The sequence below is a fragment of the Suncus etruscus genome, chromosome 7, assembly GCF_024139225.1.
Source record: "Suncus etruscus isolate mSunEtr1 chromosome 7, mSunEtr1.pri.cur, whole genome shotgun sequence".
NCBI lineage: Eukaryota > Metazoa > Chordata > Mammalia > Eulipotyphla > Soricidae > Suncus > Suncus etruscus.
The window spans coordinates 119,417,275-119,439,251 of NC_064854.1; the positions used below are offsets into that span (position 1 = coordinate 119,417,275).

Here is a 21,977-nt window from a genome sequence, read left to right on the forward strand (position 1 = left end):
TGGGTAGTTCCTCTAAACATAAAGATATGTTGGGGCAACCCTGCCCTGAGCAAGACAGAGCCTAAATCCTCTCAGGGCAGAAAACTCTGGGACTCTCTTTTCAAGAAGTGATTGGGTCAAATCCCTTCTCCTTACCAGAAATTCCAGCAGCCCCCACCTGGTTCCTTTGTATGCTTGTTTACAACTTGGATTTACTGGAAAACAGAGATTATTTTGTAAACCTGGGTGGGACTGGCTCAGGAGAGCCAGAGCTATCTGTCCTAACTGCCCCACCCAAGGGTGGTCTCTGTGCTCAATAAAAAAAATGGCAGTTCTAGCAGGCAGCTTCCTCTCCATACCAGACTACTTGTATTTTACCCTCAGCCTGGTTTGGATTATTTCATGCGTGACCCCAATTCAAACTCCTTCACATGGCATGTGGGATGATTTTATACCCACCTACCACCACCATCTTCCTAGAAGAAAAATGGCCTGACTCCTCTACCAAGCTCCAAAAGAAAATAATGGCTATTAATACTTCCCAGGTAGCCTGACCCTAGCTGCTACCTCTGTGACATTTTAAGGAAAGGAGGGAGGTTCCCTTTTATACACAAATTACAACAGCCCAGTGCCACAACCTATACTCTCCAACAGAAAGGGCCCAACTCTCAGTCTTAACCTTATCAAACTTCCAAGCCACCAAATTTGTTTCAGATCTATAAATCTTAGACCATGTAGCCACAACACCTCAATGTTTTATAGTAGTGTCAGACCAGTCATATCACAGGAAATCTGATGGGAAAGTTACACAGAAATCTAAAAAGCTCACTCAGCCTAAACAGTAACACAGAACTAGCACCAACCATCGTTCAAGTAAATCCTTAGACTCTGACTTCAGAAACACCATGGAGATATAGAACAATCATTTCAAATTGACCCCTGTTTGATAATTCCATTTCCCTTTGTGTTGTAACAAACAATATGAAACAAATGTGTTTATGCCTGTATGGAGGCAAGTTATGGTAATGGGTGGGAAATTGGGAACACTGGTGAAGGAAAGGTCACACTGTTGGCAGGGTTGATGTTTGAACATTCAATGCCTGAAATGACTGTCTTATGAAGAACTTGGCAGATTATGGCACTATAGTAAAAATTAGAAAAGAATAAATAAGAACAAAGAATACAGGTCTCAATGTGTAACTCCTGAGCCCAAGATCCTCCTGCCTCAGGGAGCAGCCAAAAGATCAACCAACTGTAGACAAACAGAACAATGGTCAAAGTGAAATAGCTGGGGCCGGAGAGATAGCACAGAGGTGGGGTGTTTGCCTCGCATACAGCCGACCCAGGACGGAGGGTGGTTCGATTCCTGGCATTCCATATAGTCCCCTGTGCCTGCCAGGAGTGATTTCTGAGCGCAGAGCCAGGAGCAACCCCTGAGCACCACCGGTGTGACTCCAAAACAAACAAAAAAACAAGCAAACAAAAAAGTGAAATAGCAATGGTTGAATCTAAGAAGTGGGCATGTAGATGTTTCCTTACAACCAAAACAAGATGAGCTGAAGGGGTAGTACAGTGAATGGGGTGCTTGCCTTGTTTGAGGCTCCTTAAAAGTTCAATCCCTGGCATCCCATATGGTCCTTGGATTCCCTAGGGTAAACCCTGAGCTCCACCGAATGTAGACCAAAAATAAATAGAAAACAAAACAATATAGAAAACGGGAGTCACTGGAGGCAAGAAACCTCAGAAACCAGACAGCATAGGACAGCCACCTCTCTTGCCAACATCAGCAAGTGGCAGTCGATGCATGGAGGCAGATGGCCAGAGAGAAGGCTACAGACAGAGCTTCTTTCTGTGGCAGGAGGGCAGCGAGTCCAGGATAGTTTGCTCCGGCAACCTCAGAGACGGCTGACCCATTTTTCTGCAGGGAAAGGAAACTGCTGATGTGAGATAAGCAAAGGGATAGGGCAGTGAGTGGGGGGCCGTGGCTAACACAGTTAAGCACTACCCCTACCTATTTTTTTTTCTTTCTGGAGGAGGCAGCTGCCAAAAGGAAGTGTGGGCATCAGAGGACATGTGAAGTCATGAGGGCAGGATTGCTGTGCCAACCATGCTGCTTTTTTGTTTGTTTGTTTGTTTGTTTGTTTTTAACTCAAAACATTAGATTCCACCCTGCCCTCTCCAACCCACACACTGAGCTTTGAAGACTCTGCCCCAAATCCATCCTGGCCACACAGGACCATCTGTCTGCTTGCAGACAGCCCTGGGGCCTTCTCCAAGGGGCTGAACTTGGATCTGAGAGTCGCCCCCCAGGATCCCAACAGTCACCTAGGGGTGGGGTAGGGAGAGGGATGAACCCTTGTCACCCAGGTGCACTTCTGGGACTCAACAGCCTCTTAAACTGAGTTAGGGGACACCCGGGACCTGTCCCCCTTAGGCCCAGAGGCCAAAACTTGTTAACGAATAACACCTGCACCAGACAGGCTCCCAGGTGGAAGAATGGCTCAGGAGGGAAGGGGGTTCTGGAATGGTTTGGGGGGAGATTGGGAGGGCTCAGTCTTTGTATCTGATCACCTAAAGCAGTAGCCCCGAGTTCCAGAGTCAGCTTCACCTCCCAGGGATGCTCCCCCAGACCCTCCAAGGCTGGAGCCAGAGGCCAACCAAGGCAGGGTCTAGGGGAGACCCTGGAGGGCGGGGACAGTGGAGGCAACAGGTGACAAGCACCCCGGAGTTTTCCACTCCCGAGCCGAGATCGGCTGACGCCAGGCCCTGAGTTCCCGCAGACTTCCCGCGCCACTTACGAGCTCAAGGATCCCCGGCGGGGCACAAGCGAAACTTTCTGGGGTCAAGAGGAAGAATAAGGGAGCGCTGAGCGGGAGGCCATGATACGCAGGATACTCCGGCAAGAGAGGCCGGGAACTACAACTCCCGGCATGCCCCGCGCGACCTTGTTGGACACCTCCCGCCGAGCCTCACGGACTGATGGGCGCCGACTACAATTCCCGACAGGCTGTGCGCTTGAAAACGCCTTCGGGTCTCGCCCCTCCCACCTTCCTTGTTTTGCCCCGCCCACTAAGCCAGCCCGGCTTTAACCCTTTGAATCCTGGACTGAGTGTTAAGGCACACACATCCTAAGGATTTTTGAATTCAGAATCGTGACTCTGGGAAGTTGACATCTGACTATCTCTGAGTTGTTTTTGTGCGTGTGCTGTCAATGAAAAATACAACTAACACCCAAAGATTTATTAATATGTAAGGAAGCAATCATCTTTTTTTATATGTTGGATCCAATGGAAGAACATGATATATATTGCTGGGCATGATGTCTCATGTTTTTAGTTGCATTTTTGTCCCATCTTTTTGGATAGACTCATTTCTTCACAGTGGGACTTGGTAAAAATCAGTGCTGAAAAACTGTGTTCATAAAATACCATTCCTTAATTTTTATCCCACTCTTAGCTCAATTTATATTTATATTTTATAGGTTTAAAGCATTCTGGACTCTGTTGAACACATTGCATTTGTCAGTAATATCTCTTATGGGAACAAAAGAGCAAGGCAGCTGTCTACCTGCTTCTTCAGCTTGTGACTGGATTTCATCCCTTAGTGCTAGCTGCACCATCCTGCACATGTTTCCACCATTTAAGCCTAAAAACACTCACACGATTTAGCTGATGGTCAGTGAAACAAGGCACCACGAAAAAATGGAAAAAGAGAGGACGTAGAGTAGAATACTATATATAGGAAGTGAAAGATATTCTCTTAGTTAATTTGTGAAGTTGTTCTTTTGGCTTGATGACCCTACCCTATACGGTTCACACCCTTAGTGCTTAGAGGTAGCCCTGGATAGTACACAGGGACCTTGCCATGCTGTGGATGGCTTTCTATGTGCAACCCTTGTGCACAGGCCATCCAGCTATCTCCTTGACACTTTTTTTTTACTTAATTTTAGACTATAGCCTTTTAATTACCATCGTTGATAAATTAGGTATAAGTATAAATCAAATTAAATGAATGGGGAGCCAGTTGGGGAGAAGTGATTTTTCAAATTCTCTTTCCCTATTAAAAATTATGAAATGAAGGGGGATGAGAAACCAGAGGGAAACCATTGTCTGAAGAGTTTTATGAAGTATGAAAGGATGAAAGCAATTTCATTTCAATCGTATGGTCTAGTTCTTTGCTTTGGAACTTAGACCCAAAAGGAATTAGGAGAGTACACAAATTTAATATTTAGAGAAGGCCTATTATATATGGAACACTATGCCTTAAAGCCACAATGTTGTATTTAAAACTCACATGAGCCAGAACCAGAGCCACATGGAGAGAGAGAGAGAGAGAGAGAGAGAGAGAGAGAGAGAGAGAGAGAGAGAGAGAGAGAGAGAGAGAGAGAGAGAGAGAGAGAGAGAGAGAGAGAGAGCTCAATGGACTCAGTACATCTTTTGCATATTCAGGAGGCCCCCATCCAATCTCGGGCACTGCCTGATTCACTGGGTATCCAAGCACTACAATGAGTGATTCCCAATCAAAGATGGAAATTTTGGGTGTCTCCCAAATAACTAAATAAATAAAAAATAAAAAGTGCAAACAATAAAATAAAATCCTTGCTCAATAATTGGCAAAATGGGTTAGATGATGTTAGATGGGGTACCGGTACCATATGGCTGTAGTTGACAATGCTGCCAGCTGAGGGTGCTACTGGGCTGTGATTTCCCCATCTGGACGTTCTCAAACAAAATTATCTTCTTCCCTGACATCTGTATAACCCCAAAGGGCAACTCCAAGAGATCTGGTGTTATTTTATCCTACCCTTAGAAGTGTCATTTTTGCTGTTCTCTGTAGATCATATTCAGGAAGAGGATACATTGAACCCCATCTCAATGAAAGTAATGACATAGACTTTGAGGATATGTTTTAAAACTCTATACTTAGTTCCTTCAACTTTATTAAAATGATACTTCTTAATGAGACTTTCCCAGTCTTCCCATCTCTCTGATTCCGTACATCAGCCCCGACCCTATAGTTTCTTTCCTTTGCTTTATTTGTGCTCTGTGAAAACATGGCTACCAGGCCAAGGAAGAGATAAGCATGTAAATCTGAGCATTTAATATGGACTTTAGCTCCTGGGCAATTTTTATTAAGGTTAAAATTTCCCATCATCCTGACTCTTATGAAAATGTTCCACACTTTTCCTTCCAGTCTCTCTTCTATATTCCTTTCTTAGTTCTAAACCCAAATAAAAATTCCCCATAAGACAAACTCTCTCATGAATTTACATAATAATTTTGCAAAAAAAAATAAGGCATATTCATCATGTTAGTTTTTTATTTGTACAAATGATCTGTTTTTTTTTTTCAAGTCAAAAAAAGCAAGTATTTTTATACATATGACCTCATGTACACTTTGAGAAGTAAGTAGAGTTTGCCTTTGTATTGTTGACATTTATAGTTTTATAGACATGGATGCTGAGGCTCTAAGAGGCCCAAGGTAACAGTGGGTAAATAAAAGATATTGGCTTTAGGGGATGAGACTGCTGAGTCTTTTCTGTTACTTTGGAAACTGATGTTGATGGATCTCTTGTCTCATATTCTGTAGACTTAATATATGAAGGTCATTAGGATTCCAACAAACCCAGTGATGTCAAGGCTGGTGGGTGCTAGAGAAGAGTTTATGGGAAGTCCTTTGGGTGATAAAACTCAAGGAACTTCCATTCTGGCTGAAGTCATATGAGTTCTGGAACAGCTGTGGACTGAGCAGTCTGTTCCTTCTCAGAAACCAGAATTTTTGTCCTATTCTGTTTCAGAAGCAATGGAAGTGGTGATGCATTCATGGAGATCTTCTCTGGGAAGATCTTTTATGTTTTTTTGTTGGAAGTATGGTAGAGCTTCAGACCTGTATCTAGAGAACATTTTTTTCCCTACTAGAAGGAATAGGACTACAAAAGTTCAGATGATATTGAACAGGGTTTTAGTGGAAAAGAAAGAGAGAGCACAGCTAGTAGTTCATGGAGGTGTGTGGACTAAGAGTTTATGATGTTGAACAAATTTGTAAGTCCATTCTTTTATAGTATGCTCTTTCATTGTCCTACTTATACTCCCACCACCACCCCCTCTCTCTCTGCAGTTGGATTCCTAAAATGTTAGGTTAGTTTAATTAAATATTTTTTCTTGGAAGAAGTTTATTTGGGATGCCAAAACATCTCAATAAAGAAAGAGTTAGACATGATTGTATTTGATGAAGTGCTCCTAGAGATATGGAAGTGCCTTTGGAAAAAATTACTCAGATAAGCATCCTGGATATAAAGAAATAGTATGGGTGTGGAGAGTGGTGAGTAAGCTTCTCAAAAGGAAATTTTCTGGAATATAGTACCTCAAACTTTACTCTGTAGGTTCAAATCCCCATGGTGCTTTGGTTTGACCAAGTGGACATGAAAACTAAAACCTACTGTCCTTTGACTCCTTAGTTACAGCCTGACCTCTGAATAGAAGTTGAGTAATATTTATTAATATCAGTGTTAGGAATTGTTAAATAATTAGCTTAACCAGAAATATGCTAAAATATATCCGATCAACAACTATGTTATTATCTCTTTCCCTTTGCTGTTTTCTTTTCCATCTACTATAAATGATAATTCCACTTGTTGGTTAGAAAATTGCTGATTTTCCAACTCTTTAAAGGTACTACTGATTTTAAAAACTTTTGTGGGCACAGAGACCAGGGAACAGGGGCAAAGGGGGTCAGGGTCTGGGTCATATTTGAGTGGTACTCAGAGCTTACTTTTGGTTCATTACTCCTGGCACAGCTGAAGTTGACCAAACTGGGTTGACTAAGGCAAGGCAAGCACTTTGACTATTTAACTATTTCCCCCATACTATTTCTCAAGCCAGCTTGCCTAATTTTTAAAACCAGATCCTCCCTTTTTCCTAACTAACTTAAATTCCTCCAAAGTTGACTTTTCACAGGTGACTAGGTCACTGACAGTTGGAATGGAAGAGGGGGTGCCTTACAGATTCTGTAGGCTCTTACTAAGGATGCATCAGCAACCACTTTCTTTTAAAATGTCTATATTGAGGGCCCACTAATTGAGTGCAAGGTCTTGCTCAAGAAACTGTGGAAGATTCTGGAATTTCCATTGTCAAGGTAATGCGCTCAATGTTCCTAACAAGGGCACAGATTAAAATCACCTGGAGAAGATTTTTCCAAAGGCCTCATCCAGAGCTAAATTAGGTTGACAGGCTGGGACAATATGGGTGTGGCTTGGCAAAGTTTTAAAGATTGGCTTTTGTCTCTCTTTAGGTGTAAAACTTTGGAATAGTTTAAGAGGCAGATGAATGTCCCACTAACTAAAATGAGGCTGAATATCAACATTACCACAGAGAGGGATAGACATATGCTCTGAAATAGTTGGCTAGGGAAGAAAGATAAATATCCATAAATCATTAGACTACGACAAAGAAGGTACAATATGTCCCAGGACAAGACTCCAAGAAAGCATAAATTAGAATAATGACAGATGTCCTTCTTGCATCCTTTGAGTTCAGTGATAACTCACCTGTATCCAAGTTTGGAGGGGTACAAACCTATCCCCTGACACTGCATTTGGATGGCGGCAGGGGAATCAGTGAGGCACATATGTGTAAGGGAGCAGCAACAAGATCTATTTTTGAGGAAACAAGCTGAGTGCTATGGAAACCTGAAGAGTTTTTCTAAAAAACTGGATTTTCATGTGGGGCATTTTGGCTAGCGAGCAAAGAGATAAGTATTCCAGGCCTGAGTAATATATAAAAAAGACCTAGAGGTAATATATTGGGAAGTGACATGTCAACAAAAGGTCCCAGAGTCTTTTTTGATTGGATCTGTTTTGGGAGGTAAAAGTGGAAAGAGACTGGAAATTTTATCGGTAGTAGATGGTAAAGGCCTTAAAAGATTTGAAGAAGTGTCTAAGCCTTGTTTGTCAATAGGAGGAGTCAATGGGGTTTTGAAACATCTTGGGGGCCTTGCAGAGGATGTTAGGGAACAAAATGAACAAATGCTAAAAATGAAATTATTTGAGGACAGATTTATAGACATGCAATGGCAAGAAACTGTGAGACACTGAAGGTGGATTTCCCCGGGACTTGGTCATAGACGTGGAGAAAAAGGAAAGGCAGCATACATGATGACTCAGGTTTGGAGTATGTAAGTATGGCGGGGTGGGGAGTTGAAGAGAAGCTGGTGCCATTAATCAAGCATGTCCATGGAAAGTGTGGAATCTCAATGGAGGATGAGAAGTGTAGGAATCTTCACCTTAGGTATCTTGGCCAAGATGAGTCTTCACTTCTGGGTCCTTTAGACTGGCCTGTTGGTACCTGGTGTATACCTACTTTGTTCCTCTTTATTTTCTCCAAATGAATGCATTGTGCAGAATGTAGCACTTAGAGCTTCAACAAGAGGCTGATGCTCATAACTAGCACTTAGCTCAGGTGCAAGTTCCAGTTATGTCCCAGAAACTGCAACTATAATACAGAACTTGTCTCCAGTACACCTAAAGATGTTCCAAATCCAAATTTCATTCTGAGTATGCTTCTTTGAGGATGTAGTTACTTTAGTTCTGTATATAGGAACATCTTGAATCTATAGCAGAGCGGAACAAACAAGATCAGCTGGAGCAGTCCAACAGACAGGAAAGGAAAAATCATCTTGCCAGTATCTTGTATTTACAAAGTTTTTACAACCTTTAGTTTCAGGATCTTGAAAGATGCTCCTTTCTGGGAATCATATTACATTCTAAGTAATAATGTGAAACCCATGTCAATGTAAATAAATGGGGGCATCAATAATGGAACAGAATTCAAGAAACATTTTTCTAGGTGACAATATAGCATTCCCAGGTGGGAAGCCACATTTTTTTTTGAAGAAGAAGAGGCAGGATGGGGACATATTATCCTTGCAGGCACAGAATCCCCAATGTTGCACCTTCTATTTCTCTTTGCTATCCCTCCAGCTCTTCTGTGCACCCTTGCATGTACCTCCAAACTCCCTCTCAATAGAAGGAAGCACCCTCATAGTTGAATCCACCCAGGGAGTGAGGTTTGGGGAATGGACTGGATGCCTGCTGCTGGCAGAGCCAGTAACGCCGGAAGAGATTTTTAAGGTGTCTGCGGAACTTGATGCCCACAAAGACATAGAGCACTGGGTTGAGGCAGCAGTGGGAGAAGGCAAGATGCCGGCAGATGAGCAAGGCGTAGTCTATCTGTTGTTTGGTCTGGCAGTCTTTGATAAATTGAAGTTTCAATAACGTCTCCAGAAACAAAATCAGGTTGTAGGGAGCCCAGCTGAGAAAGTAAGCCACCACAATAGTAAGGATAAGCAGGACTGTCCGGTGGTGACGTTTGGATCGCATGCGAAGCAGGGTGCGAAGAATTTTCACATAGCAGAACACAATAGTTCCCAGAGAGAGTAGGAAGAAGGTATTGTGCTGGTAGACAGAGATGACATGCCACTTGATCTCTGAATAGTCACATCGACCATAATTCACCTCGTGGAACATGGTGTCAGGGATGGAGGATAGGATACTGGCTGTCCACATGACTGTGGTCACCATCATGCGGCACTTGAAGGTGTTAAAATTCAAGGAGGAGAGGGGGTTCACTACAGATAGGTAGCGGTGGACTGTCATAACGGTCAGGAAGAAGATGCTGCTGTATAGGCTGATGGAAAAGAGCATGTTGGAGAGTTTACACACGAAGTCTCCCAGAAACCAGTCAATGTGATATTCTAAGATCCACAAAGGCATCAAGCTAGAGAACACCAGGTCTGAAATGCACAGATTGAGGATGAAGACATTGGTGAGAGACTCCAGATTTTCATATTTCACCAGGACCCACAATACCAGGCTGTTGCCCAGCAGGCTGAGGAGGAATACCAGGGGGTAGAAGACGGTGGTGCTCATGGTGGCAAAGTCAAATGACTCGTGTTCGCACACAAAACTATCCATGTCATAGTCAACAGTGAAGTTGTCATCTGGGTTGTCTGTGGTCTCCATTTAGAGGTGGAGGGAATCTGAAATGAGAGAAGCATGGTGTTTTTTGTTTGTTTGTTTGTTTGTTTTTGGTTTTTGGTTTTTGGGTCACACCCGGCAGTGCTCAGGAATTACTTCTGGCTGTCTGCTCAGAAATAGCTCCTGGGCCCGGAGAGATAGCACAGCGGCGTTTGCCTTGCAAGCAGCCGATCCAGGACCAAAGGTGGTTGGTTCGAATCCCGGTGTCCCATATGGTCCCCCGTGCCTGCCAGGAGCTATTTCTGAGCAGACAGCCAGGAGTAACCCCTGAGCACCGTCGGGTGTGACCCAAAAACCAAAAAAAAAAAAAAAAAAGAAATAGCACCGGGCCGGCACGGGGGACCATATGGGACACCGGGATTCGAACCAACCACCTTTGGTCCTGGATTGGCTGCTTGCAAGGCAAACACCGCTGTGCTATCTCTCCGGGCCCAGAAGCATGGTGTTTTAAGTGAAGAGATTAAGTTATAGATCAACAGGACCCATTTTACACACGCACGCGCGCGCACACACACACACACACACACACACACACACACACACACACACACACATTAAATAAGGACCAGAGACCAGCTTCTAGTTGGTGAACTATTTGTAATAAGATTAAGGACTTTTGGCAGAACATCAAGTCCCTATGTGTACTATTTAGTCTTGTTCATTTTTTTCTTACAAGATTTTCTTTCTTTTATAAATAAACTCTTTAATTGAATCATCATAAGGTACAGTTACAGAGTAGTTCATGATTTAGTTTCAGTCATACTTTGTACAACACTTTTCACCAGTGCACATTTCCTACCACCAGTGTCCCCAGTTTCTCTCCTTTCCTCCTCCTCCTTCTCCTCTTTCTTCTTCTTTTCCTCTTTTTTCTCTTTCTTCTCCTCCTCCACCTCTTCCTCTACTTCTCCTCCACCTCCTCCTCTCCTCTTCCTCTCCTCCTCCTTCCTCCTCTTCCTCCCCCTCTCTCCTCCTCTTATTCCCTTTTATTTTTTATTTATATTTTTTCTTCATATTCCCTTTTAGACACTGTGGTTCTTGCAAGATTTTCCTTATTTTCCTTATGTAAGAAGCAATGTATCAACACCCAAATAAATGAAGAGAATTGAAAATAGTTTATAGGATTTTGTTTTGTATTCTTTTGATTTATGGAAATTAGTACAATACATTTGTATGCTGCTGCCCACTTGTGAGTCTTTGGGTTTTTATTGTGTTTGTTTGTTTGTTTGTTTTGGGGCCATACCTGGCAGTGCTCAGGGGTTACTCCTAGTTCTTCACTCAGAAATTACTCTTGTTAGGGCATTTGCCTTGCATGCAGCTGCCCAGGATAAAGCTGGATTTATCTCTGGCGTTCCATATGGTCCCCCAAGCCAGGAGCAATTTCTGAGCCCATAGTCAGGAGTAACCCCTAAGTGTCACTGGGTGTGGCCCAAAATCCAAAAACCAAAAAATAAAGAAGAAAAAAAGAAAAGAAATTACCGTTGTTAGTGCCCAACCCACTGTATTATTCCATGTGGTTGGCAGTGTGCAAGACAAGTGTCCTACCCACTGTACTATTGCTCTAGCCCCTGAGATTCTCATATTTAGGGTTTCTAGTTGGAGTAACTATGTTACTATGGTTTTTTTTGGGGGGGGGTTTGGTTTTTCAGACCACACCCATTTGATACTCAGGGTTACTCCTGGCTAAGTGCTCAGAAATTGCCCCTGGCTTAGGGGGACCATATGGGACGCTGGGGGATCGAACCACGGTCCTTCCTTGGCTAGCGCTTGCAAGGCAGACACCTTACCTCTAGCGCTATCTTGCTGGCCCCGTTACTATGTTTTTTTATGGAGGTTTTCTTTTTTTGCATTGTTGGGGTTCAAATTTCTTGTGAATTTTAAAGAGTGCCTAATTTATGCATTTGAACCCATTACACTTAATTTTTTTTTCTTATTGGGCCAAACCTGTGGTGTTCAGGGGTTAGTTCTAGCTCTGCACTCAGAAATTATACTTGGTAGTGCTTGGGGAATGCCAGGGATCAAATCCTGGTTGATTGCATGCAAGTCAAGCACTCTACCCCCTGTATGATCTCTCTGGAAACATAAACTTTCAGTTATACTTATTTCTTACATATAAAAATTGTGTATTTATATCTTATAGATAAATTTAATGCACATTACAGCAAACTTATCTCTGACATATACAAGACAGTGTTAGATTCTAGGCTATAAACTTGAGTAATTAATAGACTAAGCAGTGTATAGTTTAGAATAAAATCAGAAATTAGATATTTGTTATTTCCTGCAGTATGACAAATTGGAAGTGGAACTATTTTGGAATAGAAGCATTCTAATTACCTTTTTCTTTCTCCCTTTCTTTCTCCCTTTCTTTCTCCCTTTCTTTCTCCCTTTCTTTCTTTCTTTTTTCTTTCTTTCTTCTTTCTTTCTTTCTTTCTTTCTTTTCTTTCTTTCTTTCTTTCTTTCTTTCTTTTTTCTTTCTTTCTTTCTTTCTTTCTTTCTTTCTTTTTCTTTCTTTCTCTTTCTTTTCTCTCTTTTTTCTTTTTTCTTTTTTTTTGTTTCTGGGTCAAACATAGTGATGCTTAGGGCTAACTCCTTGCTCTGCTCTCAGGATTTACTCCTGGAGGTGCTCAGGGACCATAAAGGATGCCGTGGATATAACCTGGGTTGCTGTGTGATAGGCAACTACCCTCCGTACCCACTGTACTGTCACTCTAGCCCTATTCTAAATAACTTTTGTATCAGATAGATAACCCCCAACTCCATTGTATTATTGCTTTTCTTTCTCCAGACCACTGATGACTGGCCATCTTTTGACTATTAGCACTCCATCTATATGGGTAAAATTTCTTTCTTTTTTCTTTTTTTTTAAATATATTTTTTATTTAAGTAACATGATCATAGTTGGGTTAGAGTCATAACCAGAACACCCCCCTTCACCAGTGTAACATTCCCCCCTCTCCCTTCCCATCCCCTGCCTGTATTCAAGACAGGCATTCTACTACAGTTATTTGTTTTTAAGTTCAGTGAGTTACATTTTTTTTCCTTAAAGGATAAAAGTAAAAAAATATAGTAAAGGTGTGATAGTGGCAATCACCGTTGTTTGCATAGGTCCAGAAAAATGGGGAAAATGGAGGGTAAGATTTCTTAACATTAAAACCTCTCCCTCTATTATTTAAATTCATTAGAAATAACAAGTGTTTATAAATTCTTCATGTTTGAACATTTCTCATGAATACTGAACAAAGCAAAAGGGAGATGGGCTGGCTTCTTGGCCTACATCACTGGTGAATTATAGTCACAAATCTCACCTCTGAGCACCTCTAAGGTTCCCCTCAGCTCTGCAGGAGTCCTTAGGCTCCTCTGCCTGACAGGGAAATCATTGCTGTTGGACTAGTTAACTTCTATTTTACCCTCATGCCCTGGTCTTTTCTTGCTGTATAATCCTGAATATTGCCATTAGAATGAGTTGGTAAGAGAACTTTTTGGACAAGCGTATCTGATTAGCAAATACTGGGCTATATTGCCTAGAGAATAATTAACTTGGTTCCACACAACCCTTCCATTTTTATCAGGGTGCTGTAATAGTTTCATGCATACATCGTTCCAACACCCCTCCCACTACCATATTGCCCACTTTCCTAAAGAACCCCCTACTAATTTCTTCCCTCCCTCCCATTAATCTCAATTCTATAAATCATATCCAGTTCTAATGCCACTGGCCATTTATTCTTCCCTCGCCACATTTCTTTACATTTAACTATGATAGAATAAACTCTGGTGAGACCAATCCTAAATATGAGAATGATAATAGAATAAGAACAAAAAGGAGTAATTTCTACAGTTACTACTGAGCTACCAAAAGATGGTGAATATTATTCCCGCCCCCCACTGGGGGAATTATACCCTAGTCTTCTGTATGCAAAGCATGTGCTTTGCTTCTGAACTATGCCCAGAGCCCAAGATTGTAAATACTGAAAGAGTTTAAGAAAAAAAGAGAACAGGGGGCCAGCGAGGTGGCGCTAGAGGTGGGGTGTCTGCCTTGCAAGCACTAGCCAAGGAAGGACCGCGGTTCGATCCCCCAGCGTCCCATATGGTCCCCCCAAATCCAGGGGCAATTTCTGAGCGCTTAGCCAGGAGTAAACCCTGAGCATCAAAACGGGTGTGGCCTGAAAAACCAAAAAAAAAAAAAGAAAAAAAAAAAGAGAAAAAGAAAAAAAGGACAGGAAAACAGCATAGGGGAGATTCCATGAGTAATTCCTGAGTGCAGAACCAGGAGTAACCTTGAGAATTATCATGTGCAGCCCATAAACAAAACAAAACAGTATTCTGACCAGTTACTAAAACAAATAGGATAATCAGGTTAACAGATTCAACAGCTTAAATAAAATGGTCAAGTTTCTTTGGGGGGGGGGCGTTTGGTTTTTGGATCACACCCGGCAGTGCTCAGGGGTTACTTCTGGCTCTATGTTCACAAATTGCTTCTGGCAGGCTCAGGGGACCATATGGGATGCTGGGATTCGAACCACCATCCGTCCTTTTGCATGCAAGGCAAATGCCTTAACTCCATGCTATCTCTTCGGCCCCATGGTCAAGTTTCTTTAAAGAGTCAGTCTACGAAAACTGACAAAATTGTGTGGAAAATATAAATAGTCCTATATTTATTATAGACACTTAGTTAACCATTAAAAAGAAAATTCCAAAACTACATAATTGTTCTAGTGCATATGTTAAACATAAAGAAAAATAAAACAAAAAACAAAACAAAAATTTTACAATAAATCCCTCGTGTATAGACATAAAAACATTTAATTAAACATTAACAAATCATATATAGCTATACACTTGAAACAGATATTGATAACCATCCTGGTTTTTAATCCCAGAAACAAGATTGGTTTAATATGTTGAAAAATAAATTAAGTCATGTGCTAGTCCTTTCTGATATCACAATAGTGAAGTACCTATTCATGACAATGAAGGGGAGAAAATATTTTTAATTTTTAATTTGAAAGTTTAAATTCTCATCAAATTAGCACTGAAAGTTATCTACAGAAACCATCTGCTTTTCCATAGTTTGTGTTTTTGTTGTTAGTTTTCCCAGCATTTCAAAAGTAACTCATGGTTTGATTATTGGCCTGGGGGATACAAAGGAAAATGATTACCTGATCTTAAATCACTCTCTTACATCCCCGGAGTTTGGCCCTTTTTCAGAAATAACTACTCTCCCTCTTCATCACTGTGGTTCCAAGTTCTAAGAATCAACTTAACTTTCTGGTACAAAAGACAATTTGGAGTGAAAACACACAGCAGAATTGTTCAGCCACCAAGAAAGAAAATACTTTACATCATCCTTACTTTTCTACAGCATAAGAAGAGAAGCCTTGTGCATAATGGCTCCACTCAAAATATGGTTCACAGACCAGTTATGTTAGCCAGACAGATTTTTGGAAATTTCCAGATCTATGGCATCAGAACTTTCAGAGAAAGATTCAGGTATCTGAATATTTACTGGCACATTAGGTGATTCTGAATCCCATAAAATTTTAGAACTCTGGTCTAGACTATTAGCAAGATAAGAAAATATAAGTTTAATTTTTATAAGTGAGCTCACCTGTTCGCACACTTCTTTCCTTGAGCTTTGAAGCAGAAGTGATGCTTTCCTCTATTATATTTTAAGAAATCAAAACCCCTGCCTTTGGCTGAAAAAGAAAGTTTACTGTGTAAGGGGCGGGTTGGGGTACTGAAATCTCTAGAGGGGAATAGCTACGTCACTTATAATAACATATCTACAGAGCAAAGAATGAATTGGAAGACCTAGGGGATAGTTCAGTGACAAAAAAAATCTTTCTTTCAAGCTTGAGCTGAGATTTGGAACCCCAGTTGCTATTCACAGGCACTGTGTATGGTCCCCACACTTTGACATTTGTGACCCCCAGCTCTGAAACAGAATGTGCATTTTCTGAACCACCCCACAGCTGAGCACCGCAGCTGAAATGTTCATCCTAGGCAAGGACCACAAGGGAAAGATGTGGAATGTGGCCAGAATGTGACTCTGGAAAGCACATGTGTTAGCATCACAGTGAAACCAGCCCCCTCCCGCACCCCCAGGGAACATGACCATCAAGGAGAGTGGCCCCTGTGTGCTTTGTAGCTAAATGTGTCAACATCACAGCCAATCATGTGTGTGATCCTTCATAGTCATCACAATGATAACGAAGGAGAGGAAATATTTTTAATTTTTAATATGTAAAAAAATAAATTAAAAGAATGCATTTGGATCCCTACTTGGCATGAGATGCGAACATGTGTGACAGTGAATCTAAAGCTATAACCTATATGTATCAACAGACACTATCAAGAAATGAGAGGGGAATTTTGATTAGGACTGAATGGAGTCTGCTGCTAGTTTTTGGAACTATTGACGTCTTCATGAAATATTGATCTTAAGTGTATGCCATAGAGACAAGCTAGAAGGGAAGGGATGGGATGGAAAGGAAACTGGGGAAATTGGTGGCTAGAAATGAATATTGGTAAAGGAATGGGCGCTTAAACATTCTATAACTGAAACTCAACTATCAAATTTTTAACACTGTATCTCATGGTGGTCTAGTAGAAATTAAAAATTAAAACTTTTAATTTAAAAAAATTGAGTTTTCAAAGCCCTAAAGATCTTCAGTTTCCCCTAATGGTGTCTTCTGTTTTTCAGTATTCAGATGTCACACTATTTGCTTATATTTCTTTCTAAGCATTTTAATTTAATGCTGTGGAAGAAAATGCTTTATGGGAATATGAAAATACAACTGATTTTAATATATTGGTCTTATAGACTACATTTTTGCTGAACTTAGTAGTTTAAATGAATGTGTTTTTAGACCGTAGTTTTTAGACTAATTTAGACTTTTTGATTCATCAAATCATATTTATCTGCACATAAAGTTAGTTTCACTTCCTTTTCAATTTGGGTGCTTTCTGCCACCTGCTCCCACCCTGCCCTCCACTTACCCACCCCCACACCAATTGCCCACCTGACTCCTCAACACAGTGTTGAGTTGTGAATAGGCATTGTGACCTTTCACTTTAAGTTTAACTAGTAACTAAGTCACTTACACAGAGTGAAGGAGCAAGGAAGTCTAGCACCCATCTGGACTGGCTCCAAGGCTGCATATTTTGCAGGTTTAGTTTAGGTTAAAAAAACAAATGACACCAGGGCCGGGGTGGTGGCGCAGAGCCGTAAGGCGTCTGCCATGCCAGCTCTAGCCTAGGATGGACCTTGAAAGATTCGGACATCCTAATCTAGCTGCCCGGAGCAGAGAAATGAAGAGGCTGATGAGTTCCAGCAAATGCTTTGAAAAGTGCTTTAATACTGACCATTCGGAATGGCCAGGGTCTATGGATTCCCAGAATAGGACCAGAACCAAAGACCGCGTGGGTCCCTAGTCACCCCCTTATATAGGATGGGAAGTGGGAGGGGAAGGAGAGTCCTTGAGGGCTGGACACGAATCATTGGTGAGGTAGGGGTAGAGGTGGGGCCGAGGCAGTGACGACTTCCTTAAGGGCGGAGCCAAGGTAGTGACGACTTCCTTAAGGGGCGGGACACCCGCCAAGGTTGGTGGGGGGGTGCTGATTTCCCTTTTCAATCCCCACTTCTTGTACTTGAGGCTTCTAATCCTAGAAGCCAATGTGATTAGGGGCCTCCACTTTCTGATATTCCTGGCTAGAATTATCTGCATGAGCTAATCCGTGGCGTAATACCATAAGTTTAACTTTTTTAACCTGGGTTTATATGAATGTAGTGAGGCAATTATGCATGGGCCAATGGCTACCAGAAATGAAAAGGCCCAGGAGGGACCCCAGTAGGGGTATTAGATAGGGGAGAATCCCACCCCATAAAGACCATAAGGGACCATCCAGTAGCTCCTTATCTTGGCCAGCTACTCTTGATGGTGCTTGATTGTTTCACACATTTGAAATTAACTCTTGTGAGAGTCTGTTATTCCTGTTTAGCCCTGCTGGCCCTGCTCCCCTAGTTATCAATTTACCTGCTACTTCTGAGCCCTACCAGTAGAGTGCTCAGACCTAGGAGTGCCTCCTAAGAGATCTATGCTAGGCAGAAGGATGGGCTCTTTTCCCGGGATGATGTTAATGTTGGGGGGCACTAATGCTGGGACGCATATAAGCTAAATTTTTACCACACATTCATACCTGTTCCGGAGGTAAATACCCTGGGCTAGAGGGAGCAGGCAGGACTTCTGAGCACTGAGTACCTCCTACCTGACCCAGGTTTACAGATTTGGTGCTGTTATGCGAATTTGAGGATTCAAAGCTAAAAGGGGCTACCTTTCAACTAAAGAAGCAAAGGTTAGATTACCTAGTTAGACAGGGACAGCCAGAGGCCAATTCCCCCCCCCAGAAGGGAGGCAAAGGCTGAGGTTTTGCTTTACACACCCATTCCGGCTCCCCCAAACACAACACATGGGAGAAGTAGAGGACCGGAGGTAAGCAGTTCGAGCCCTTCCTTAGCAAGTGCCAGGGAGAGCATTTTCAGAGTCAGTGAGTGCATTAGGGTTGAAGTGTGCCCGCTGGACCCGTATCTTGAGGGGATTCTCAGTGTGCTCCACTGTGAACTCAGGAAGCATGTCGTCCACCTTGACAGCAGTTCTTTCCACATAGGCTCTAGTGTTTGTGAGCGATACCGTTTTACTAGGACCTCTCGGCTTCTGGGGCTCATATGCCTGAGTTCCTTTCAGACTTGGCTTTGTAGGGGGCATCGATGGCGGCCGGCCAAGCTGCTAGGAGAGTGGAAGGGGAAGAGAAAAACATTATAAGGCTCAGAAAACATTTGCGCTGGGGGGCCACCATATGGTTGCTGCTGAAGGAAGACTAGGACTTTTATTCTGGTTCTATGAGCTGACTCAGCTGGGCTTTCAGGGTTTTCTTCTCATAGGCTGTGAATTTCACAACGAAGATAAGGAGGTTTCTGCTTCCTTTTTTTTAATTCTGCAACTTAAACAGCTGTTGGGGTAGAGAGGACAGTAGAGCCCTAAACTCCAGTTGCCTTTCCTGCACTGGGTCAGACAGAGATGAAGAAATTTCATTTTTAGTAATGACTGTTCTACTTTTAACATTACCAAGAGAAGCATAATTTTTGCTACCTGCTTTAACCTCTGGGATAGATAGGCATAATGTTATTTTTAGTTGTTAACTTGGCTTATTAATTCCTGTGGTCTTTCTTTTCCCCTTATTTCTCTTATAGCTTTTTCTGATGACCATTTTGCTTTAGAGATTTCGTCACCCTAGAAGTTATTAGAGGGAACGTGGTCGAAGATCAATCTTCTGTAGCTACTTCAGGCTGACAGGGGACTGCAGTTTCGATCTCTAGATAAGGTGAAATCTCATATTTCCTAAAGGAGCAGTTAACTGGTTCACTTTTGCAATCTTAACACGTGAAAAGGATTAGATTAATTAGACAGGGGAATATTACTTAACCCACTCAGGCCTTGGAGCAGTAAATAGCACAACTTGAATGGCACAGCCGTTCTTATTGTCTGTAATGATAGCACAAATTAAACAACAGAAAACAAAGCATTATAGCATTATGAATAAACACAGCTTTGAGTTACTTCAGTTAGACTAACATTTGCATTTACAGTTTATAATCTGGTTTAATACAACTAGTAAGAGCATTTTTGCATAAGTTACTTCAAAGAAGTGGGTTTTAAGTTAGGCCCACTAGAATTTTAATTAGCTACCAAAAATGGTTTTTCTCTCCACCTTTACCTTGTACCTTACCAGGTATTTGAATAACTTGGCTTTTTCCTTTGCACATATACAGCATGTTGGAGAAATCTCCATCTGGGGCACCCCATTACTTACAGAGCTTTTTTTTTTGAGATAGGTTGTAGACACCAGGTTTTTCATGTCAGTCACTCAGGTTTGCTGATGAGATGGTCAGTTCAGCATCAGAGGATCTTCTGGCTGGCCTGGGCTGTAGGTTTTTTACCCTCTTTAGGAATTTTTAGAGGTGATTTGTCTGTTCCACTTCTCTCCAGGTTTGGACAGAGACTGACCTCGAATTCTCTTCTCCTGAGATTGAGGGGTGAGAGCAGGGGCCCACAGGGCTGTGATGATCTTCTAGGGAAAATCTTCAATTTTCCTTACTCAGGCCATTTATCTCAGTCTCTCTCCGGTCTTTTCAGCCAAATGCTCTACGGATGCCTGCTTGTCACACCACCTCAACTTCAATTATTCCTCTGGAAAGAGGGGCTTTGGGGTCCCCTCACTAATTTTTGGATTTTCTGTCTGCATTGGGGGGTCACTCCTCATGCAGAGAGGAAAGCCATCTGCTTGTATCTTGTGCAAAAGCAACATGATGCCATGACATAAATGGTACTAAAAGTTCTGGGAGAAGAGGAGGAAAAGCAAATATTACTTAAATTACTTAGAGAATTTAGAATCTTTTTCTGCAACAAAATATTTCATACATTTTTTCTTAAAACCATGACCAATTTTATAAAACCTCCTGTGATACAAATATTAATGTTCTTGGTAACATATAATGAAAAATTGCAAAATAATATTTTAATTGCTTAATTTAAATATAGAAATTTACTTAGTTTCTGACCTTGGTTTTGCAGGCAGAAAACACCAGCAATAAAACACCAGCAATTTGCGTTACACAAATTAATTTTGAAAACCAGAAGAATGAATGCTCACTACTTCTGGCAGAACATGCTTAAAAACATTTACACTTTCTTTTAACCTAGAGACATATTAGTAATTATTTATTACACATTTTTAATTTCTTTGCACCACTTTTCTTTCTGCATGCAAGGCAAACGCCCTACCATCCGGCTCCTTCTCTTTTCCTTCCTTTTTTTTTTTTAAAAACTTCTTCACTCTTCCTTTAGCAGTGGTTAAACCTTCACGTGCACCAAAAACAAACAAAAACAACCACAATATTTTGCAACATCCTTATTTTTTTTTTGTTTAATGAAACCTTTTAAGTTAGAAATTTAAAACGCGTCAATAATTTTTTCCTGACTTCCAAACCATTAACTAGATTTTTCTTTGATATGTAAATGACCCACAATACCCCAACAGGTGAGTTTGGGACAATGGTTTGCCCTGGGGGCATGGTGAATTTCCTTCAGGCTGGAGAGTATAAAGGGCAACATTTTTTTTTCCCTTCAGCTAGAGAAAAAAACGGCCAGTTGCTTTCTTTGGGCCTGAACACATGGCAGGATAGTCGGGGATCACAAAGTCCAGAAATTCTCCAGGGAAAATTTATCCCCCGATGGCCATTTGAGAAATCTGGGGTTTGCAATTTCAACACCCTCCGCCATGTCCCTAGCGTGGCCCTTGCACGCACCTGCTCCCTGGTTCGGGGGGGGGGGGGGGTTAGGGCGGGTTTCGGGTGCCCCTCTCCGCCCACGCCGCGGGCAGCGGGGGGTCGCGCGTCCCGCTGGGCGTGGTTGGGTCGCCGGGGGTTTTTGTCTCTTGCTTTTTTTTTTTTCCTCCTCTTGCTCCCGATCACCGGATCCGGCCTTCCTCCCCTCCGTCACCGGTGTTGGCGACTGGCCCTCCCGATCCCGGGCTGGGATGACTGATGGGCGAGGGAGACGCGGGCTCGCCGGCGGTCGGCCCCTTTCCCCAGGGGTCAGCCTGCGAGAGGGGGTCGGGGGCGCGTCCCGTGGTCAGATCAAAGAAAAACATAGAACACACAGACAAAAACAAACAAACAGACAGACAGTGGCGCCACACTGAAACAACCAAACGAATGTGTTCAAGTAATCTCTGCAGCCCACAATAAATCCTAGACAGACAGCTATGCCAATGACCAAGTTTTTGAGCTCCACAAATCACAGGCAGACAACCTCTCTCCCAGCAGCCCGGGAACGTCTTCCCGCTGCTCTTACTGAACCCCTGGGGTACCACCAGGGTTGTGACCTAAGCAGCCCAAAGCTCGTCA

The 21,977-nt window shown here is 42.2% G+C and overlaps 2 protein-coding genes across 2 annotated transcripts in view; both read right to left on the reverse strand.

Moving 5' to 3' along the window:
- Window positions 1-2,884, reverse strand: part of FYCO1 (FYVE and coiled-coil domain autophagy adaptor 1) — an 84,766-nt gene extending 81,882 nt beyond the window's left edge. The window contains exon 1 of the mRNA XM_049777297.1: window positions 2,778-2,884. The gene's annotated coding sequence lies outside the window, so the exon portion shown is untranslated. The remainder of the gene's footprint in view (window positions 1-2,777) is intronic.
- A 6,111-nt stretch (window positions 2,885-8,995) lies between these two features.
- On the reverse strand, window positions 8,996-9,997 carry XCR1 (X-C motif chemokine receptor 1). Its single transcript, XM_049777400.1, has one exon. It carries the CDS (start codon window positions 9,995-9,997, stop codon window positions 8,996-8,998), a length of 1,002 nt encoding a protein of 333 aa, XP_049633357.1.
- Between the last annotated feature and the right edge of the window lie 11,980 nt (window positions 9,998-21,977).

Coding starts and splice junctions, on each gene's coding strand:
- XCR1 (XM_049777400.1), bottom strand. CDS start 9,997: ATGGAGACCACAGACAACCCAGATGACAACTTCACTGTTGACTATGAC.